This window comes from Quercus suber, unplaced genomic scaffold, assembly GCF_002906115.3.
Source record: "Quercus suber isolate HL8 unplaced genomic scaffold, Cork oak 2.0 scaffold_70, whole genome shotgun sequence".
Taxonomy (NCBI): domain Eukaryota; kingdom Viridiplantae; phylum Streptophyta; class Magnoliopsida; order Fagales; family Fagaceae; genus Quercus; species Quercus suber.
The window spans coordinates 1715363-1738821 of NW_027069535.1; the positions used below are offsets into that span (position 1 = coordinate 1715363).

The following is a 23459-nucleotide window of genomic DNA, read 5'->3' on the forward strand; positions in this document are numbered from 1 at the left end:
CGTCCGTCCCATCAGAGGCCTTATCGGTACTCAAGTGGTTCACTCTGATCAACGTTATCCTGCCAAGGGGTTACCTCCCCATTAATGCGGCCAGGGGGGTTAGTTGAATGCATTAAATGTGAGAGTGACAGCTTACTTTGGGGTTAATCTCTCTCCAAAATCACCTTCGTCAAGCCGAGGATAAGGTGGTCCTCGGTGTGGATTGGGAAAAAAAGGCTTTCCCTCACCTTGTCCCTGAATAGCCTGTGCTCCTCGGCCTGGGCCTCGGGCCTGCTACATGATGGGCCGAGTCTATCAGGCCCATGGGCCCCACAATAGCCCCTCAAAACTCTGCTGCACGTTCCCTCGGACGGGGAAGAGAGTTTTGATACCTGCTGGTCCATTGGACGAATTGCCCCGCTTCGGTTTGTACTGATGCTGGCGGCTTTTTGACTGCCCGATGCGCGTTTTTAGCGTTTCAAAACTTAATGAGCGCCCACATTAAATTTTGGCGGCACCACGTTTCCCACTTTCAACGGCATGATCTTTTGCTTTTATGAGCAAGCGGTTACATTTGGAGAACCTAAGGGGGAGTATAAATACCTGTTTGAACCGCCTGGTTTCATCATTTTCGCGCTTACAATTATTGATGCATATAGTTTGAATCTGGTTCGACTTGCACACTATCTGAAGAGTATCATCATATTTCTGTAAGTCTTCTTTTTCTAGCGACCCCAAATTTCCTTGATTTCACTATTCCTTTTCTCTTTTAGAACTTTTAGTTGTCTTTGGGGAATGGGTAAGTTTAAGAAGTTGGTCGAGTCCGATGAGATAATGAACAAATTCATTGTTGACTATGGAATACCCAATAATGTGAATTTAAAGTACTGTGAAGAGGGAGAGTGGTACCTTAGGAGGAGAGAGGGTGAAGTTGTGATCCCGATAGTTGCCTTCGTAGAAGGAGGGATGAGAATCCCTATGAGGCCGGTGACCCTTAATTACCTTAGGCATTTTCGCATGGCCCCTACTCAGTGTGCCGTGAATGTATTTAGGATATTAGGGTGTGTAGATACCCTGAATGAGAAAATGGGGCTGAGACTGACTCACCACGATGTGAACTGGTGTTACAACCTTCATCACCTGAGGGGTAAGACATATTATATGAAGACAAGGGAGGATAGGGTTCGTCTTATCCAGTGTCTTCCTGATTCCAATAAGGGGTTGAACCAAAATTTCCTCATAGTGTCGGGAGAGTGGCACGACGGCTTTCATTGCCCAACGGTAGAGGGGAGCCAGGTAGGGCATCCGAAATACAAGATAATCTAAGTCTCAGCATTTTCAAGTTCTATACCTGTATACTCGATTTGGTTGATTAACCATAGGAATTTCGCTTTTCTTTTCGCAGATCCACACGCCTTTGCACGTCATTTCCACCTGGTTAACAAAGCGGATTTGGAAACCGTTCTCAGGTCGGAACTTTTCTTGAACGAACCTGATAACCAAGTCAGAGCTGCTCATAAAATCCTCAGATGCGACCCAGCTCAGACGTCATTCCCAGTTCCGAAGCACGTAATTAGAGCTCGTGACCCTCGGCTTACGCAGATTACCGTGGTGGAGGGCGGTTTTGCTTTTACTGAGGGGTCTTATATACCTGAAGGCATTCCGCTATCAGGTCCCTCTTCATCCCAGCAAGTAACGGTGGCCGAGAAAGGACCATCTAAGAAAGCAAGGGAGGTGGTTGAACTGAGCTCTTCCAAGGACGAATATAGTGTGTTTGACTTAGTTGATCAGTCCGAGGATCCTCCCGGTGACCTAGGAGACCCCCATTTGCCCGAAGCCGATCTCCAGTCCATAAGAGTTGGTACTCAGGCTGAGATGGGTTTAAAAAGATAGCCCCAAACCAACCTTCTTGACTTGCTCGAAGGCAGTTCCAAGAAGAATGTACCAGGGGAGTTGCAGACCCAGCCCCCAGCACCTCAGCCTCAGATTCTAACCATGCAAACCAAGTCGTCCCCTGTTTCCACAGTAACAGACCCTCCTACCGAGTCTCATGACCCGAAAAGGAAAAGACTTTCCAAGGGTAAGGAGCCAATGGATGGGAGCAAATCTCATTCTTCGCCCGAGGAGGGTAGGTTTTGCAGACCTCCGAAGCAACTGAAGCTCGGTGATAAACGGAAGAGCAAGAAGGCACCCAGCAGTCCGAGGCTCAAGCCTGGCTGCTGCTGCAAAAAAAAAAAAAAAAAACAAGTGTTACCCAACTTTTTTTCTAACTTCTTTTTTTTTTTTTTTTCTCGCACTTCTTTATATGTTGAGAAAAGCCTCATGGTGGTCTCATAAATATAAAATATTAAAGGGAAATTTTGTTATGCACAATGTAGACATTGTGTTGAGTATAAGTCACAGTGTGTAACAGTGTATGACAATTAATAAACACAGCCCAATACTAAAAGTTCTAAGGAATTTTTAATTTTTTTGAGAAGAATTCTAAGGAATTTAATTAAGTATTATGCGCATGATGATAATAATACTAAAGTCTACTTTCTTTCTTTCTTTCTTTCTTTTTTTGAGGAAAATTAAAGTTTAATTTAAAGTGACATGCACATGATGATAATAAATTAATAATTTTTCAAAGTTGTTAATGCCTTCACATAAAGCATGTTTTGTCACTAATAAGAGTTTTGACTCGTCACCGGCCTTATGCCCAGTGGGTAGAGGGCTAAGTCGAAAACAAGATCCTGTTACGAGTTGGATTGATAAATAATAATTATTAATGTCGTAATGACGATAAGGTAGGACATTAAGAAATAATTATTAAAGACGTAACGTTGCGATTACAATACAACATAAAATATTGTTTCAATGGTAGACTTGTATGTAAAAGTCATGCGCTACACCAACCATTAGTTTTCATCTCAAGCAAATATGAAAAATGATCAAGAATTTTATAAATCAATAACATTGAGATTTAAATTTAAGATACCCATTTCATGATAATTGACTTTTACCATTAGCTAAAGAACAAAGATAGCAAAAGATTTCTTTTTTACAAAAAGAGAAAAGTGAGAGAGATTCGACATTAAGGTGCTTTAGAATGTGTCTAATGCATTAGTGCCCTAGTCAATAGATACTAATACGTTAGAATTCATACACATGTTTAGTGCATTGTGTTTAGTGCATTAATGCAGTTGTGTCCATTTTATTTTATTCGACAAGAAACTTTACAAATTAAACTAACCTATTCAAAGAGTATTAAAGAAAAAAGTTGAGCAAAAATTGACCCTTACCATTAGTTAAATATAGCAATAGATTTCTTTTTAAAAAAAAAAAACAAAAAAGTTGGAGAGATTCGGCGCTAGGGTGCTTATTTGAGTTAAGTACGTATCTAGTGCATCAATACACTTGTTAGATACGTTAAGATTTAGATACGTGTTTAGTGTATTAATACACCAGACACAAGCTGTGTCGAGAGGTAAAAGGTAAAAACCTTTGAGGAACATCAAGAACTTGATTGGCCTGAAGCTCACTAGCATTAGTTATCCCATTGAGCTTCAACAAAATAGCCGGTGTAGTCCCATACTCCATAGCAATCTTATCCACCGAGCTCCCAGATTCCACCACGTGTCCATAATGAACGACCTTAACACCTTCCACTTCATCACAGCTACAAGGCAGTGGGATCCACAGCTCTTGCCCGATCGTAATATTGTTCGGATCAGTTATCCCATTAACCTTAGCGATTTCCTGGTACGTTACTAAAATTTGAGAAAATCTCGGCAGCGATATGGTACAGCCCGTCGTCTTTTATCACCGTGTACACGGGGGCTCTGTCGCTGACACCTGTCCCGTTTTCGCAGCGGCAATTGAAGGGGATTTTGATCCTCTGCTGCGCTTGTAGGGTCTCGTTTGGTGAGGTGGAGGTGGGAAAGCCGTTGGCTCCTAAGAGGTCGTGGAATCTCATGATTTGGAAGAGGGATTGGATGGTGGAGAGGACGGTTGTGTTTGGGGACACGTAGTCAACCAGAGAGTGACACGTGGACTTTGTGGTGGCGGAGCACGTGAAGTTTGGTGGAGGCTGAGCCGTTGATGTGGTGGCTAGAGTGATGAACAAGAGTACACCCACCAACACTTTAGCATAACCCATCTCTCCTTAGCTCTCTCTCTCTCTCTGAGCTTTGACCTTTGAGGTTTGTTTGTAATGTGTGACAGTGTGAGGAACAAAGATGAGGTTTTTAAGAAGAAGAAAAAAATTTTGGGTATACTGGGAAGAGTGGAGAAGAATGAATGAATTGGAAGACTTTTTTGAGAGTGAGTGGAGACTTGGAATGGGAAACTTGGAAGTGGAAAGTTGGTTTGATTGCGTTGTTTTTGACTTTTTTCCATAATTTTTGTTGTATAAACAAAACGGTACTTATCATTCGCATATATTTTTACAATATTTAAATAATATTATTAAAATAATATTATCAATCGAACCCTCAAATATCTTTGCTTAAATATTATAAAATTATGTGTGAATTAAAAAATATTATAAAAATAAGTGTTTAAATACTAAAAGTGGATTTAATCTGGCCCATCCTTCAAACTGTCTTTTGTTTTGTTTATTGTTTTTTGTTGAGGAGAAGCATGGCCTAAATGTGAACTCAATTATTTCAATTCTTTTTATGTTTTTTTTTTTTTTTACTTTTTTCTTTTACAGCTAATTTTTTAGACAACTCTTCTTTTGTTGTTGGGTAACTTTTTTTTTTTTTTTTCTAACACAAGCTGTGTCGAGAGGTAAAAGGTAAAAACCTTTGAGGAACATCAAGAACTTGATTGGCCTGAAGCTCACTAGCATTAGTTATCCCATTGAGCTTCAACAAAATAGCCGGTGTAGTCCCATACTCCATAGCAATCTTATCCACCGAGCTCCCAGATTCCACCACGTGTCCATAATGAACGACCTTAACACCTTCCACTTCATCACAGCTACAAGGCAGTGGGATCCACAGCTCTTGCCCGATCGTAATATTGTTCGGATCAGTTATCCCATTAACCTTAGCGATTTCCTGGTACGTTACTAAATTTGAGAAAATCTCGGCAGCGATATGGTACAGCCCGTCGTCTTTTATCACCGTGTACACGGGGGCTCTGTCGCTGACACCTGTCCCGTTTTCGCAGCGGCAATTGAAGGGGATTTTGATCCTCTGCTGCGCTTGTAGGGTCTCGTTTGGTGAGGTGGAGGTGGGAAAGCCGTTGGCTCCGAAGAGGTCGTGGAATCTCATGATTTGGAAGAGGGATTGGATGGTGGAGAGGACGGTTGTGTTTGGGGACACGTAGTCAACCAGAGAGTGACACGTGGACTTTGTGGTGGCGGAGCACGTGAAGTTTGGTGGAGGCTGAGCCGTTGATGTGGTGGCTAGAGTGATGAACAAGAGTACACCCACCAACACTTTAGCATAACCCATCTCTCCTTAGCTCTCTCTCTCTCTCTCTCTCTGAGCTTTGAGGTTTGTTTGTAATGTGTGACAGTGTGAGGAACAAAGATGAGGTTTTAAGAAGAAGAAAAAATTTTGGGTATACTGGGAAGAGTGGAGAAGAATGAATGAATTGGAAGACTTTTTTGAGAGTGAGTGGAGACTTGGAATGGGAAACTTGGAAGTGGAAAGTTGGTTTGATTGCGTTGTTTTATCCATAATTTTTGTTGTATAAACAAAACGGTACTTATCATTCGCATATATTTTTACAATATTTAAATAATATTATTAAAATAATATTATCAATCGAACCCTCAAATATCTTTGCTTAAATATTATAAAATTATGTGTGAGTTAAATAATGTTATAAAAATAAGTGTTTAAATACTAAAAGTGGATTTAATCTGGCCCATCCTTCAAACTGTCTTTTGTTTTGTTTATTGTTTTTTGTTGAGGAGAAGCATGGCCTAAATGTGAACTCAATTATTTCAATTCTTTTTATGTTTTTTTTTTTTTACTTTTTTCTTTTACAGCTAATTTTTTAGACAACTCTTCTTTTGTTGTTGGGTAACTTTTTTTTTTTTTTTCTCTTTATAGATAGATTTTTGTTTTTGAGAAACCTCTTTATAGATAGATTGAATTTTCTTATAGCGCTCAATTGTGTTTATATATTTATTAATAAACGTATATATTAAAAAGTTTTCTCATATCTTAACTTCACAAGAAATATATTAATAGGTATTTTTCGTGTGTTCTAATAAGAATACTAATAAGAATGTTTTGTCACTAACAAGACTTTTGACTTGTCACCAGCCTCATGCCCAGTGGGCAGAGGCCTAATCCAAAACAAGATCGTGTCACGAGTTGGGTTGATAAAATAATTATAATCATAAATGTCTTATTGACGATAAGGTAGGATATTAAGAAATAATTATTAATGCCGTACAGTTGCGATTACAATACAATATAAAATATTGTTTCAATAGTAGACTTGTGTCAGTTGTGTGTAAAAGTCATGCTATGTTACACCCACCATTACTTTTCATCTCAAGCAAATATGTTAAAAGTTCAAGAATTTCATAAAACAATAACATTGAGATTTAAATTTAAGATATAATTGAATTTTACCATTAGTTAAAGATAGCTATACATTTCTTTTTTTTATAAAAACAAAAAAGTGTGAGAGACTCATCGTTAGGGTGCATTATTTGGGTTAAATATGTGTCCTATGAATGAGTACACTAAACAAATTAAAATGCAGATACGTCAGATTTTACAAATTAAACTAATCTATCCAAAGAGAAGTAAAGAGAAAAGTTGTGCAAAACATAATAATGGTAAAAAGGTAAAAGGTAAAAAACCTTTGAGAGGAACATCAAGAACTTGATCAGCCTGAAGCTGACTAGCATTAGTCATGTTATTGAGCTGCAACAAAATAGCCGGTGTGGTCCCATACTCCGCTGCAATCTTATCCACCGAGCTCCCAGATTCCACCACGTGTCCATAATGAACGACCTCAACACCGTCCACTTCATCACAGCTACAAGGCAGTGGGATCGACAGGTTTTGCCCGACCATAATCTTGTCCGGATTAGGTAACCTATTAAACTTAGCGATTTCCGGGTACGTTACTACGTTTGAGAAAGTGAAGAAAGCGATATTGTACAGCCCGACGTCGCCTTCTTTCACCGTGTACACGGGGGGTTTGTCGCTGACACCTGTCCCGTTTTCACAGCGGCAAGAGAAGGGGATTTTGATCCTCTGCTTCGCTGGTAGGGTCTGGTTTGGTGACGTGGAGGTGGAGAAGTCGTTGGCTCCTAAGAGGTCGTGGAATCTCTTGATTTGGAAGAGAGATTGGACGGCAAAGAGGTTGGTGTTGTTTACGGGCACGTAGTCAATCAGAGAGCGACACGTGGAGTTTGTGGTGGTGGTGTTGGTGGTGCACGTGAAAGCCGCTGATGTGGTGGCTACAGCGATGAACAAGAAGAGTACACCCACCAACACTTTAGCATAACCCATCTCTCTCTCTCTCTCTCTCTCTCTCTCTCTCTCTCTCTAGCGCTCTAGCTTTGAGGTTAGTTTTTAGTAATGTGTGAGGAACATAGAAGAGGATTTAAGAAGAAGAAATGTCAAATGCTGAGGAGAGAGAGAGAGGAATGAATGAATGGGAAGACTTTTTTGAGAGTGTGCGAAGACTCAGAAATGAGAACCTGGAAGTGGGGGAACTTGGAATTGAATGGAATACAACGTTTCTTATCTTTCAAGCTGTCTTTTGTTTTGTATACGGTGATTGTTTGAATAGAGCCTCTAACCTTTTTTTTTTTTGTTGATAGTTCTGTGCACTTTACAGGATCTGTAAATGTTTTATTTTTTGACAAAAATAACTTTAAAATTAGGTTTCAGGATTATTTATATATTTAATAATTATTTTATTATAGCATTTTTAATTTTCAATTTTTAATAATAAGCGGTATCCAAACATCTTGTTAATTGAGGACTAGCATGGCTTAAACGTGAACTCAATTATTTCATTTTTTTTTTTTTTTTTTTAGAGCTAACCTTTTAGACAACTCTTCTTCTTTTTTTGGGTAAATTTTTTTTTTTTTTAAATAGATAGATTGAATCTTCTTATAGTACTCAATTTATATATATATATTGTGCGGGTCGCAAATGAGGCCGATGGGCTCAGCCCCACTTGGGTTCACAACTTATTTGTTTGTTGGGCTGAATTTCCTATTATGGGTCGTTCTCCAACTAAAGGCTCAATGAGATCACTTTTCTCCTGCTCAGCCACACACTACTTCCTCTTCCTCCCCTAAGATATTCTCTCCATTTGAATTTCCTACTCCCTCTCTTCTCCCCCCTCTTTTCAACCAACCCTTCCCTCTTATCCTCCCCTCCTATTTATAGTTCCTAGCTCAGACGTAGGTTATCAATGCTCTCATAGTTTGTGCCACAGAGGGTCCAGTAAGGTTTTCTATAAGTGGGAGGTCAGGTATGGGTGGCTTTGGGACTTGGTTCCCACCCCCGTCGGCAGCTCGGCAGAGTCGGTGCGCGCTTAGTGTTACGGAGGGTCCAATCAGGGGGATGATAAGTGAGAATCTAGGCTTGGATGGCTTTGGGACTTGGTGCCCACTTCCGTTTAGAGCTCGGCAGCGGCGCTTAGAGGGACTTCTCTGAGCAAAACAAAGATGAAGCGTCGTTCAGTGATTTTTCCGAACATGTTCGGTAAATATATGCCGAGCATAACTTTAGTAGTGAAGCTCGGGCCCCCGGGTTGCGGTAGCGAGGGTTGGGCTTTAAGGCGAATGAGAGTTGGGCCCAATTACTGTACACTCGAAGCGGAGGCTAGGGGCTGAGTGGGCCCAGTGGTTTGGATGCCGCACATATATATATATATATATAGACACACACATATATTTATTAACAAACATTTTTTTTATGAACGAAAATGAGTAGGGGGCAATCAACGTGACAATCTTACCTAAGCGTGACCATAGTAGTACTCTACTCGCTTGGTTTGAGACCTTACTGGGGTGCAGGAGAACCATGATAAAGCATAACTTTCCAGCCTCATGGGAGACACTAGTGAACCTTGAGCTGCTAAGGGGGTAATTTAAGTAAGTCCATATTTGATCTCGAACCTTGGATCTCACACTCAGCGCATCTTGTGTACCGTCTAAGACCACTAGACCACACCCTCAATGGTATTCATAAACATATACATTTAGAAGAAAGGAAAAAGACTCATTCACATTTTTCATATCTAACTTCTTGAGAAAAACTCAAAAGAGAAGAGATTTATAAGCAACCACAAGAGGCGATTCAACAAGTAATTAAATTACGAGACAAAATATTTACAAAATCCCAGCATAAAAATAAGTTTAGTTTGTAGCATTCACTCATAATGATTGTTCTTCATTATCAGATTAAGATATCAATTGATTTTTTTTATACTTCAAATCTCTTATTCAATTAAAATAAACTTTATCTATTACTATAAGAACAAAATTAAAGTTTTTCATTATTGTATTACCCAATTAATGACACTATTTTTAATATCATTAAAAAGTTGAAAACTGAGAAAAAAAAAATAGAAAAAGAGAGAAGAAATTGTGAGGAGAATGAGTTGTATTCTCAATCCTAAGTTAGGCTTATTAGGACAGCATAATAAAAGGCACACTTTGCACTGCGGTCACACTCACACGCGGAATTGTGTTTTTTTCTGACTTTGAATGGTTGACAGTTCAACGGACTCATCCCAAACCAAACTGATGCGTGTGAACTGGGTCTCTCAGTTAATATTAAAGTAATGGTATTTTTATTATAACTAGTTTATTAACAAAAACATTTTCTCAGGCATTTTCTTTGATATAAACAGGTACTACTATTTTTTTCCTCAAAAAAAAAAAAAAAAAGGTAATACTATTTAGTATTTCCACAACAATTTCGCTTCTAAGTTAATATTATCAACTTTATTATCCAAAAAAAAACAGTGATGATTTAGATCCCACCCATCTTCATTTTTCCTAGTGAAACACTAAAGAATTAATGGGTCAAGGGAATATGCTCAAATCCATTACAAGAGATCCCCTATGGACTAATAAATGGGCATTTTCATTAGTTTTCAACTTTTCAATATTCAAACATAATTCCACTTCCACCGCAAATTCTTGATATAATTTTATTTGTAGAAGTTTCCAAATCTTGGTCAATAGTTTGATTTTCCTTTTGTTATATTGTATTACATTTGGTATAGCTTATATTCATTTGCTTAATCTTAAAATAGAATAAACACTATTACTTTTTATGGGAAAAGAATAAGTTATAGATTTATGCATAAAAAATATTAACGGATATCTTAAAGGTATTGATTTATAAAGTATTTTTAGTAACTTTTATTGAGCGAATTAAAAAAAAAAACGATTAATTGTTAGGGATTTTTATAAGAAATGCCAAAATTTTTCTAAAATAGTTTATTAAGAATTGCCCTAAGGGTGTCCGTTAACATGACCCTTTATGCATTTACTTTCAATGATACAAGAATGTAATATTTGTTGTGAATGAGTTTGAGACCCTAAAAAAAAACTCATGGCATTCTCAATCAGACATTTACCTTTTTCTTCTTCTTTTTTACTTTTTCCAGAAATTTTAAGAGGATTATAATACCTTTTATCCAAAATCTATTTATAAAAATTGATTATATCTTCCAAATTTAAATTTACACTTTCTTCTCCAAGAAATAATTTTTCTTTTAGCTTATTCATCTATCTATGTTTTCAGCATAATTTTTTTAAAGTTAACAAACAAACTCTCAACAAATAAATAAAAATAAAAGGATAATCCAAAAGTGAGGTGGCTTTGCCTTAAAATAAATTTTCTATCAAAAATGATAAACATCAACAAGTCATGCAAAAAGATTTTATTGACATATTGAGAATTTGAGAATCTGAGATTGGAAGCCTAATATCTGGGAAAGCGACTAATCTAAGAACATAATTTTTGTGAAAGCGACTAATTCATGTGAAAGTAATTATTTATAAGCTGCAACCGACTACTTTCACAAGTTGTGACTGTGGATGACTAAATTTCTCGATTCGAAATAAGTCAAACAAGTAAAATAGTGTCACAAATGCGAATTTGTATTGATGAATGTGTGGTAAAATTCTCTGTAATTACAAAAGAGTTATCCTCTGATTCGATCTCCTTGCAAGACTTGTTAATTGAATTTGTGGTAATGTGATTTTGACTTAAACACAAAGTATCCTTCAATTTGGTTGAGGGATGGATCGAAGATTGCTGAAACGGAATTACAATGAATCTCTGGCTATGAGCTTGTTAGAAATTCTTTGTTCTTCACGTTCTTCGTGTTCTTCGTGTGTTCTTCGTGTTCTTGGATTTGTGGTGGAAGTTCTTCGATGCTTTAGAGGCTTGAATCCTTAGAGCTTCGCTGATTTATGATTTGTTGAGGTTTCTGGAGGCTTTTGAGCTTGATTCCAGTGAACTTTGAGATTTAGGAATATGATTTGGATGATTCCTCTTCGAATGTTCTTGGTATTCGAAGGCTTGTGGTGGAAGTTCTTCGGGGCTTTAGAGGCTTGATCCGTGGAGCTTCACTAATTTGTGATTTGTTGATGTTTCTGGAGGCTTTTGAGCTTGATTCCAGTTAACTTTGATATTTAGGAATATGATTTGGATGATTCCTCTTCGAATGTTCTTGGTATTCGAAGGTTTGTGGTGGAAGTTCTTCGGGGCTTTAGAGGCTTGATCCGTAGAGCTTCACTGTTTTGTGATTTGTTGATATCTTGGAGGCTTTAGAGCTTGGTTCCGGCAGAGCTTCTGGACTTCTGAGTGCTTCCAATGGCCTGGTCCTCCCTAAATGGCTTAGGAAGGCTTCTATTTATAGGAGTTTTGGGGTAGGTAAGCGACACGTGGCGTAGTCTGATTAGTGACACGTGGCAGAGCTTGATTGGTCCGCTTATGTCATCGCCTGCACATGCTGGAATGATTGTGTCATCGCTTACACGTGCGAGACTGCTTATGCCATCGCTTACACGTGCGATGATGTGTGATTGGTCTTTGCATGACACTTGGCAAATTTCTGTTGGTTTCTGAATAGTGATAACAAAACCTAGCAGCAATATGTGGCGCTTTGTAATTGACTGTATTTTGTGGACTTGGTAGTGTGACGTGTCAGCTTGTGATAGGTCAGGAATTTTTTTCTGTCTACAGTGACAATTAATATGTTCTAAAAAGATTATTACCAATTTTATTACATAAAAAACTTATAATAGCTTTAGAATGAACTCTACCAATTACTTTCTCAAAAAAAAAAAAACTCTACCAATTACGTTCACATTTACCAATATATATATATATATACATATATTAATTTATCGGGTTTAAGACCAATTAATGACCTATGACAACAACGCATAATTGTTCTCTGCTCCTTCTCCTTTATTTAAGAATTTGGATGAAGTCCCAATAACATTAGACCGTTAAAATTGTGACACACATTTATTTTTGAATATGTATCATCATTTGACCGAGTCACCAAAAAAAGCACTGAACTCAAACAGAACTCTTTATTTTTTGGGTAACCGTGATACGGTTGATGGTTTTATAAACTTCGGGCTTTGTCCCATAGACGTCGTACAAGATGGCGTTTTGTTTATGTTTTTCGGGCTTCAAGGTGAGGATTATCCGCTTAACTAAAGTTGAACGTTAGTATTTATTAATTCATTGCAAAGATCAATTATTGACCAATTTATTCAATCAAAGTCATATTTGTTTAATGTATTAATTTAAGGCTTCACTTATTTGCACTTATGTGATTTTGGGTCTTAAAAAATCTCGAAAAAGGTGTCAACTTGACCCTTTAAAAAAAAAAAAGACTTTTATCAAATATAATGGATCTTTTTTTTTTTCTTTATTATTTCTTTGCAAGGATCAATAAGTGATGAAGAAAGTTCATCTCACACTTAATATTTTATGTTTTATATCTATCAATAATTTATATTGTCACATAAACTTTTAATGCTACACAATTTTATACATCAATATTTTTTTATTTTTTTATTTGAATAGTTCAGTAATATACATGAAACTACGCTTAATTTTGAACAAGTCACCATACATATATTATAAAAAATGTTGTACTTAGTGCATAAAAATTTCAATTTTTGCTGGTCTGCGAAGGTCAGGACAGACAACCTTACCTACAATTTTTTCAAAGAGACTAATTCCTGAACTCAAATATTGACTTGTAGATTTCTGGGAAAGACACTGGTCAATTGCCATTACACAAAGGCCCGACCTCCTAAACACAAATTTCAAGTTGGACAATTTTCCTCCAATTATGATCATTTACATGCACCAAATCACATATAATTAATCAAATCACTTAAACAAGTTATTGATTATTAAGAAAATTTCATGTAACTAAAAGTACATGTTGCTAATCTTGTCAAATTGTCACTTAATTGGTTGGAAATATTTACCTCCAATCCTTGATAGTTTTAATATATAACATATGTATAAAACATTAAATTGATCTATTTTAAATATTAAGGACAAAATTCAGCTACAAAATTGGTTGTAACTTAAAACTACAAACTCGATCACTCAATAAAATAAATATTACTACAAAATTTAAAAATCTAACCGTTGAATTGCATGTTCTTTAAACTCTTAATATACATGACAAATTTTGTGTCAATCGGATATTATTTACTATATAATCAAATGACATAGCTATTGATTTTTAATTTTCTTTAAATTTTGCAAACATAAAAAATATAAGAAGAATAAATAATCTAATTGTGAATTTGTCAAAAATTCACCTCTTATAAAAAAATATTGAGTAAAGTTATAGCCTAAAATAACAATCAATTTTGTAATTAAACTTTATACAAATATTAAAGCTATTTGTTCATTGTATAAATTCTCACTTTCAACTTTTAAAATAACTTTTTCCCATTAATACCATCGAATACATCCTCTATCCAAGTTGGCTGACCATTTTATGATTGCTTTATTAGGTCATCGTGTACAAGAATGTCACATCGAAAATTAAATATAAGAAAATTTTGACTTTGGAACACAAATAATGTTAAAATGGGAAAGAAAGACCACTCCATTCATTTGCTGCCGAATTGCTCCAAAATGACGATAATGAATAAAGATCCCAATTGACTTGCTCGCTTGAACACTATGATTAAATAAAAATGAAACTTCTTGTAGCTCCAACCATGAGTATGAACAACTTTTTTTTTTCTTTCTCAAATTATTGTTCCTGTTGTTGCGCCGTTAGGTTGTGAATATAATACATGGTATTGGAAGATCATCTTATCATCAACCCAGCCAAAAAGTATAAGTCATCATTAGTTTTCTATAAGTTCAGTGCTTATCTGGTTCTATTCCTAGGAAATCCTGTGCTTTTCTCGCAATAATTACGTCGTTCTTAAGTCACCCCTATCACTAGTGTTAAGTGATAACTTGGCAGTAATGATATCTTTTGTAGTACTTCATGTCTTGTTCTTACTCTCTTAATTCAATGAAAGCCGCAATTGCAAGCCTAATAGGACACAAAAGAGGGGAAACTATACACCAATAAATGTTTTAAAACTTTACAAAAGGAGAAGCATCTTGTCGATCATAAAATGAAATGAATTATAAGTGAAATCAATCATGTAATCCAATAGGCAATAGGTCACTTACAATGAGGTGATGGATCCTTCTCAACACACACATAAAAAACAAAACAAAAACAAACAAAACAAACATCGAAATGATGGATCAAGTTCAAATTTTTAGCTACAATGGAATTATGGAATTAAGTTATTAGGACATTAAGTGAAAACTGTGAAATATTAGTAGTTAGTTTTCATCAAAAATACTAGTCACCAAAGGTGTTATTTTTTATTACTAACTACTTCCTACATCCCAAATGGTTGAACCATGATTGGATCTCAAAACCTCGAAAAAATAATATATTATATCATACCTCTTTTAAAAGTTAGTAACCTTGAGTAAAAAGAGGATCCAATAAAAGATAAATGATAATATAATTAATTATCATTTTGGGTTCCTCATGTAATAGTGAAAGATATTTGGTCTGTAGCTAAAGAGGCAACACGTTTGCCACTCCATTATTGTAATCGTTTTCCAGTTGGCTTTTTGTAAAACTACTGTGTATTTTGTTTCTCCCTTCAATGGTATGGAAAAAAAATTCCTTAAGTACATGTCATGCTTGCATAAACAAACAACAACAAAAATGATAAATTTCGAATAAAAATAGAAAAATCATTAAGCACCAAAACAATTGTAACAACAAATCTCTCCATAATCCATTGAAATAAGAAGAAAAACAAGCAAAAGTCATATTTAATATTTTAAAATACACTATAAATAAAAATTAAAAAAAAAATTTAATTTTGAAGTGGAGGATAATTTTAGAAACCTGCCCCTAAGCAAATGGTAGGTTAATATACAACATTTTTAATATTGAGTAAATAAATTTGGTCATACGGATGTTAAGGGAAGGTACTTACCCTTAATTTTTTTTTACAACATTGCTAAAATACCCTAATGATGTACGGTTTTGACACACCTAATGATGTATGGTTTTTGGTATGCCAAATGCTAAAAAATTTGCATTTTTTAAGATTTGGCACACTTGATGCCAATGCTCTAAGTGTAGTCAACAACAAGATTAACAATGCTTATTTTTAAAACTTGAGCAACTTCAAGGCTACAATTTCACCAAAAATGTTTGACAAATATATAAATATCCAAAAGTTAGTAACATATATCTTTACTTGTGTTTTTGAACATTTATCTTTTCGTTGGATTGGTTCGATTTATGAATTTGAATATTATGTCTCGGTCTTGGAACGATACTTCCTACGATGCCTGGAATAGATCATTTCAAAAATAAGACATATCATTGAAGCTCATAAATTTAACCAATCTTGAATAATTAGGTTCAAGTGGTACAATTAGCATAATTTGTATAACTGTAGTTCATTACATGACCCAATTTTTTATTTTGTATTTTCATCAATTTCCATTTAACTTAAGCTGAAATGCTTTTAGAAAAACACCGCATTTGCAAGTCAATGGAATATTTATGTAACAATAAATTTATTAATTTCATGTAACTTAGTTACAATTGAAACTTGGAGAAAATTAATTGTAACTTATGAAACTAATACTTTTATTACTAAATAAATATTTTACCCATTTGCAAGTCAATGAAAATTAATTGTAATATTTTGCAAATGGGGCCACTGATAAATTCAAGAATAAGGGCACGTTTCTTAAACAAGTAAGGATGACAAAATCAACCCAAATCCCTTTGCCCATCCAAACCCACCTACTTAAATAAGACTCAAGTCCATCCAATTATTAATTGAGTTAAATAAGTATTAATTCAATTAAACTCAATTAACATTAATATGTTTATTGGGTTTTAACTAAGTACCCAATTAGACCCAAATATCATTTCTACAAATCACCTAATTCTAAAATCCCCAAAACCACTAAAAATACCAAAATACCCCCTAAACTTTAAAAAAAAAAAACAAAGGCCCGACCTCCTAAACACAAATTTCAAGTTGGACAATTTTCCTCCAATTATGATCATTTACATGCACCAAATCACATATAATTAATCAAATCACTTAAACAAGTTATTGATTATTAAGAAAATTTCATGTAACTAAAAGTACATGTTGCTAATCTTGTCAAATTGTCACTTAATTGGTTGGAAATATTTACCTCCAATCCTTGATAGTTTTAATATATAACATATGTATAAAACATTAAATTGATCTATTTTAAATATTAAGGACAAAATTCAGCTACAAAATTGGTTGTAACTTAAAACTACAAACTCGATCACTCAATAAAATAAATATTACTACAAAATTTAAAAATCTAACCGTTGAATTGCATGTTCTTTAAACTCTTAATATACATGACAAATTTTGTGTCAATCGGATATTATTTACTATATAATCAAATGACATAGCTATTGATTTTTAATTTTCTTTAAATTTTGCAAACATAAAAAATATAAGAAGAATAAATAATCTAATTGTGAATTTGTCAAAAATTCACCTCTTATAAAAAGATATTGAGTAAAGTTATAGCCTAAAATAACAACCAATTTTGTAACTAAACCTAATACAAATATTAAAGCTATTTGTTCATTGTATAAATTCTCACTTTCAACTTTTAAAATAACTTTTTCCCATTAATACCATCGAATACATCCTTTATCCAAGTTGGCTGACCAGTTTATGATTGCTTTATTAGGTCATCGTGTGAGCACAAGAATGTCACATTGAAAATTAAAATATAAGAAAATTTTGACTTTGGAACACAAATAATGTTAAGATGGGAAAGAGACACCACTCCATTCATTTGCTGCCGAAATGCTCCAAAATGACGATAATGAATAAAGATCCCAATTGACTTGCTTGCTTGAACACTATGATTAAATAAAAATGAAACTTCTTGTAGCTCCAACCATGAGTATGAACAACTTTTTTTTTCTTTCTCAAATTATTGTTCCTGTTGTTGCGCCGTTAGGTTGTGAATATAATACATGGTATTGGAAGATCATCTTATCATCAACCCAGCCAAAAAGTATAAGTCATCATTAGTTTTCTATAAGTTCAGTGCTTATCTGGTTCTATTCCTAGGAAATCCTGTGCTTTTCTCGCAATAATTACGTCTTTCTTAAGTCACCCCCATTTGGTTCATCACTGGTGTTAAGTGATAACTGGGCAGTAATGATATCTTTTGTGGTATTTCATGCCTTGTTCTAATTACTCTCTTAATTCAATGAAAGCCGCAATTGCAAGCCTAATAGGACACAAAAGAGGGGAAACTACACACCAATAAATATTTTAAAACTTTACAAAAGGAGAAGCATCCTGTCGATCATAAAATGAAATGAATTATAAGTGAAATCAATCATGTAATCCAATAGGCAATAGGTCACTTACAATGAGGTGATGGATCCTTCTCAACACACACATAAAAAACAAAAACAAAAACAAACAAAACAAACATCGAAATGATGGATCAAGTTCAAATTTTTAGCTACAATGGAATTAAGTTATTAGGACATTAAGTGAAAACTGTGAAATATTAGTAGTTAGTTTTCATCAAAAATACTAGTCACCAAAGGTGTGATTTTTTATTACTAACTACTTCCTCCATCCCAAATGGTTGAACCATGATTGGATCTCAGAACCTCGAAAAAATAATATATTTATATCATATCCTCTTTTATTAGTAATCTTGAGTAAAAAGAGGATCCAATAAAAAATAAATGATAATATAGTTAATTCCTTTAAGTACATGTCATACTTGCATAAACAAACAACAACAAAAATGATAAATTTAGAATAAAAATGGAAAAATTATTAAGCACCAAAACAATTGCAACAACAAATCTCTCCATAATCCATTGAAATAAGAAGAAAAACAAGCAAAAGTCATATTTAATATTTTAAAATACACTATAAATAAAAATTAAAAACAACATTTTTAATTTTGAAGTGGAGGATAATTTTAGAAACCTTCCCTTAAGCAAATGGTAGGTTAATATACAACATTTTTAATATTTAGTTAATAAATTTTGGTCAAACGGATGTTAAGGGGAGGTACTTACCCTTAATTTTTTTTTACAACATTGCTAAAATACCCTAATAATGTATGGTTTTGACACACCTAATGATGTATGGCTTTTGGTATGCCAAATGCTAAAAGATCTGCATTTTTTAACATTTGGCACACTTGATGCCAATGCTCTAAGTGTAGTCAACAACAAGATTAACAATGCTTATTTTTAAAACTTGAGCAACTTCAGGGCTACAATTTCACCAAAAATGTTTAACAAATATATAAATATCCAAAAGTTAGTAACATATATCTTTACTTGTGTTTTTGAACATTTATCTTTTCGTTGGATTGGTTCGATTTATGAATTTGAATATTATGTCTCGGTCTTGGAACGATACTTCCTACGATGCCTGGAATAGATCATTTCAAAAATAAGACATATCATTGAAGCTCATAAATTTAACCAATCTTGAATAATTAGGATCAAGTGGTACAATTAGCATAATTTGTATAACTGTGGTTCATTACATGACCCAATTTTTTATTTTGTACTTTCATCAATTTCCATTTACCTTTAGCTGAAATGCTTTTAGAAAAACACCCCATTTGCAAGTCAATGGAATATTTATGTAACAATAAACTTATTAATTTCACGTAACTTAGTTACAATCGAAACTTAGAGAAAATTAATTGTAACTTATGAAACTAATACTTTTATTACTAAATAAATATTTTACCCATACTTACCCTATTTTGCAAATGGGGCCACTGATAAATTCAAGAATAAGGGCACGTTTCTTAAACAAGTAAGGATAACAAAATCAACCCAAATTCCTTTGCCCATCTAAATCCATCTACTTAAATAAGACTCAAGTCCATCCAATTATTAATTGAGTCAAATAAATATTAATTCAATTAAACTCAATTAACATTAATATTTATTGGGTTTTAACTAAGTACCCAATTAGACCCAAATATCATTTCTACAAATCACCCAATTCTAAAATCCCCAAAACCACTAAAAATTCCAAAATACCCCCTAAACTTAAAAAAATTAAAATTAAAAAAAAAAACCCTAAACCTAAAAAATATCACAATACTCCCGAAACCTAAAAAATGACAAAATATCCCAAAACCTAAAAATTAACCAAAATACCCCTAAAACTTAAAAATTGACCAAAATACCCCTAAACCAAAAAATGACCAAAATACCCCTAAAACCTAAAAAAATAGACCAACATGCTCCCTGAACTTGAAAATTACCAAGATACCCTCAAAACTTAAAATTGACCAAAATATTTTGGTAATTTTTAAATTTCGAGAGTATTTTGGTTATTTTTTTTTTTTATTTCAGGAGTATTTCAGTCATTTTATAGGTTTCAAAAATATTTTAGTCAATTTTTAAGTTTAGATAATATTTCAGTCATTTTTAAGTTTTGAATGTACTTTGGTTATTTTTTAAGTTTCAAGAGTATTTCGATTATTTTTTAGATTTAAGAAATATTTTAATAATTTTTAGATTTCAGGAATATTTTGATTATTTTTAAATTTCAAAAATATTTCAATCAATTTTTAGGATTTGCTGGTATTTTGATCAATTTTTACGTTTTCGAAATATTTTGGTCATTATTTTAAGTTTAGAGAATATTTTAGTCATTTTTTAAGTTTTAAGAGCATTTTAATCATTTTCTAAGTTTCAGAAGAATTTCAATCAGTAATTTTGGAGGTATTTTGATCAATTTTAATAGTTTTTTAAGCATATTTGGTCTTTTTTAGGTTTAAAGAATATTATAGTAAATTTAAAGAATTTTATGAGTACTTTGATCATTTTCAAGTTTTAGTAACATTTTGATAATTTTGATAGTTTGGTAGGTGGGTGAGTTGAGGTTTTCCATAATAACTAGGTTCGGTTGGGTTAGATTTGAATTAGAAGTATTTAGTTTTTTTTTTAGAATAAAATATTTAGTTAAATGGACAATAAATAAGTAAATAAATTTTATATACCTAATTTTCTCAAAAAAAATTTTATATACCTAATATAATTATCTAATTCTGCCCACCCCAAACCCAGCAATTTGACACCCCAAATACAAGTATTGAACCCCAACAGCGTTGAAACATAGTGCACATTCATTTCTTCCAAGTCAACAAATATTTTGAAAAACACAAGTAACATGCTCACCGCTAGGCATGTTTTGTTTAGGATATTCATTAAGGTGCTAATAAAGAGCTTTTTTATTTGATTGAAAACATCATAAAGTTTAGCTCACCAAAAATATTTTTAAAAATATCATTCGTAACTGGATTGAGGGAATTTGAGAAGTTAATTTCAACGTTAGGTACATTTGGGACTTTATTATGATTGAAGTATTTGAAAATAGACTCATTTCTTTATTTCGAATTTAAATAATCTCTCTAGAAAATTTAAAAAAAAAAAAAAAAAAAAAAGTTACAACAAAACCAACAACATGAGTATATCTAAGGATTTTTTTTTCTTCTTTTAAGAATTTTAACGAACCAAGCCACAAATTAGTACAGAGATAGAGTTATGAAAGGTTAGGAATATACCAAACCCTCTCCTTAAAAAGTGTGTTGCGTGGTGCTTGCAGCCAGCTGGGTTAGCCTTCACCTCATAAAGACAAGCCCAAAAGATGGGGCTTCACCTCATGGAGAAAGAAAATGAAACATGTTACTGACCTTAGTTATCATTTAACTAAAAGTTCAGGACTGACAAAAAAAAAAAAACATCGCAGAAGAGAAGGAACTCAGCAGAAGCAAGTTCAGGACTAAACTTCATATTATTCTTGCAGAACAAAAACAATGACAACGTACAAAACTTCATTGAATCTCCTTGCAGAAAAATACAGAACATAGATTTATAATGATGTACATGGAAGAATATATATATGTATGCCAAAGTGCATAAACAGTGAAAACCAAATACAAGGTAAAATAATACATGAACAACAACATGCTGAAGTTATGAGCTCTTGTTTTACAGACCTCATTGTGCCTGATTTCAAAAGCTTCATTATCATTTTAATAGACACTAGCTAATCTATAGTCTGTGGCCTGCCAATCTTAATCTAGATAGAAGAAAAAAGGTTTTTTTTTTCTTTTTCTTTTTTACTTATGCCACCATATGGTTTTAAGCTAACAGTCTACCACTTGTTGTATATATCCTGTCAGCATAAAACAAAAGGTGGCTTAAGTCAAGAGTTGATCTCTTACTATTGTTGTTTTTGCGCTGTGTGTATGAGTGGGTGAGGATATTTATAGAAGGGACTAGTGACTAGTGAGTGTGGATTTCAAATACCAATAGTTATATAGTTTTGATGGGTTTTCAAGTCCGGTTTGTATTATTGGTTTGTGAGAGACAGAGAGAGAGAGAGAGAGAGGAATCAATTCTGTAGTCTGTACATAACAGAGCTGAGAGCGACGTAGATGATGACACAACCTAGCAGAACTTTTTTTTTTTTTTTTTTTTTAAGGCACAACCTAGCAGAACTTTGCATGTAGAAGAAAGCTATGGTAATTGGCGGATTTCAAGGGCGATTTAATTGGATTTCAATCCAAACTTGCAATATAAATGAAGGTTCAAGTGTCAACACAGATCTTTTTTTTTTTTCTTTTTTTTCCTGAGAGAGGAATCTCAGTACAGTTTTAAATTTATAGGCTCAGAGATGCTTTGCCAAAAAAGTGAAAAAGTGTGAGTTAAGGCAGTTCCTTAATAAATGAAAATTTATTCAAAAATAGTTTCATGCCCTTAAAGGCAGAGTTGCTTATAAGACTTGGACCATGGAATTAGAACCCAAATTCAATCCAAATTCTTGAGCTGGACTTAGCTTGTAGTAATTCATAAAGTGCTGAACAAGGAAGGGAAATTTTCCTTTAAAGCCAGGAATTCTATGGCCAAGCTTGAGCATCGGTCCAAAGAGAAAAATAAAAGATTAAGGTGGAGTTTGGATAGCATTTTTGAGCTTACGTTGTGCGTTTGCATCGTTTTTTTGTGGATCTCACGCATTATTTACGAGACCAGCAAATACTTTTTTCAGCTAATATAACTTTAAAACTGAGTCCCACAATACTATTTACATATTTAAAAATTATTTTATTACAGTATTTTCAGTTTTCAATAATAAGTGATATCTAAACAGACCCTAAACTAAACTTGGTCAAGCCATTGGAACATTGCTTTGGAAGTCAACACTAATTGTCACCCATGACTAAAAGTAAATCTATGGAATTGTCATTATATATTGTATTACGTATCCATTTGGCATGAATTATTTTTATCAACTTATTTTACTATTCAATTTATTTTTTCTACTATTCATGAGTCTCACTGCACTTTTTGGTACTATTTATGAAACTTATTGTACTGTTTCAGCTAACTTTTACTTTTATCTACAGTACTTTCAGCAAAAAGTTTTCAATTTTAACAAAATAAACAAATTCCAAACAGACACATACGTTTGGTACAGCTTATAATTATATTTTTCACAAAAATGAGTTTGTAAGTTCATACACATTAATGAATATGCACAATCACACTTAATTAATTCTAATATTCACCACCACACACCCTTGATGCATTGGTCACTCTACAAATATAAGTGTTTGTGAGGTATGGAGAGTACGGGCTGAGATTTAAGTACACAAGAGGAAGTTTCACACATATACACTCTTAAATTAGGCTAAAGTAAAATTTCTATCTTGTATCAAAAAAATAAAAAATTCTAATACCCATATAAAAATCTAACATAATTGGAAGTTTATTGAGATGCTATTAAGTGTGATAGAATTTATTCAATTTTAAATGAAACGGTTTTTTTTTTTTGGAAAAGTTGATGCAACAATCTCTTATTAAATAATCTCTTATTAAAT

The 23459-nt window shown here is 33.7% G+C and overlaps 2 protein-coding genes across 2 annotated transcripts in view; both read right to left on the bottom strand.

Annotated features, from left to right (window-relative positions):
- The window catches only part of LOC112026246 (lysM domain-containing GPI-anchored protein 2), a 25952-nt gene extending 18264 nt beyond the window's left edge, over nt 1–7688 (bottom strand). Inside the window, exon 1 of the mRNA XM_065773205.1 lies at nt 6794–7688. Coding sequence (XP_065629277.1) covers nt 6794–7451 — 658 coding nt within the window. The 5' untranslated portion in view covers nt 7452–7688. The remainder of the gene's footprint in view (nt 1–6793) is intronic.
- Nucleotides 4731–5659, bottom strand: LOC136067400 (lysM domain-containing GPI-anchored protein 2). The gene has a single exon (XM_065773191.1). It carries the CDS (start codon nt 5421–5423, stop codon nt 4731–4733), a length of 693 nt encoding a protein of 230 aa, XP_065629263.1. The 5' UTR covers nt 5424–5659.
- Nucleotides 7689–23459: the final 15771 nt, after the last annotated feature.

What these genes read in the sequence shown, in the direction of transcription:
- LOC136067400 (XM_065773191.1), bottom strand. Translation starts at nt 5,423, where the DNA reads ATGGGTTATGCTAAAGTGTTGGTGGGTGTACTCTTGTTCATCACTCTA.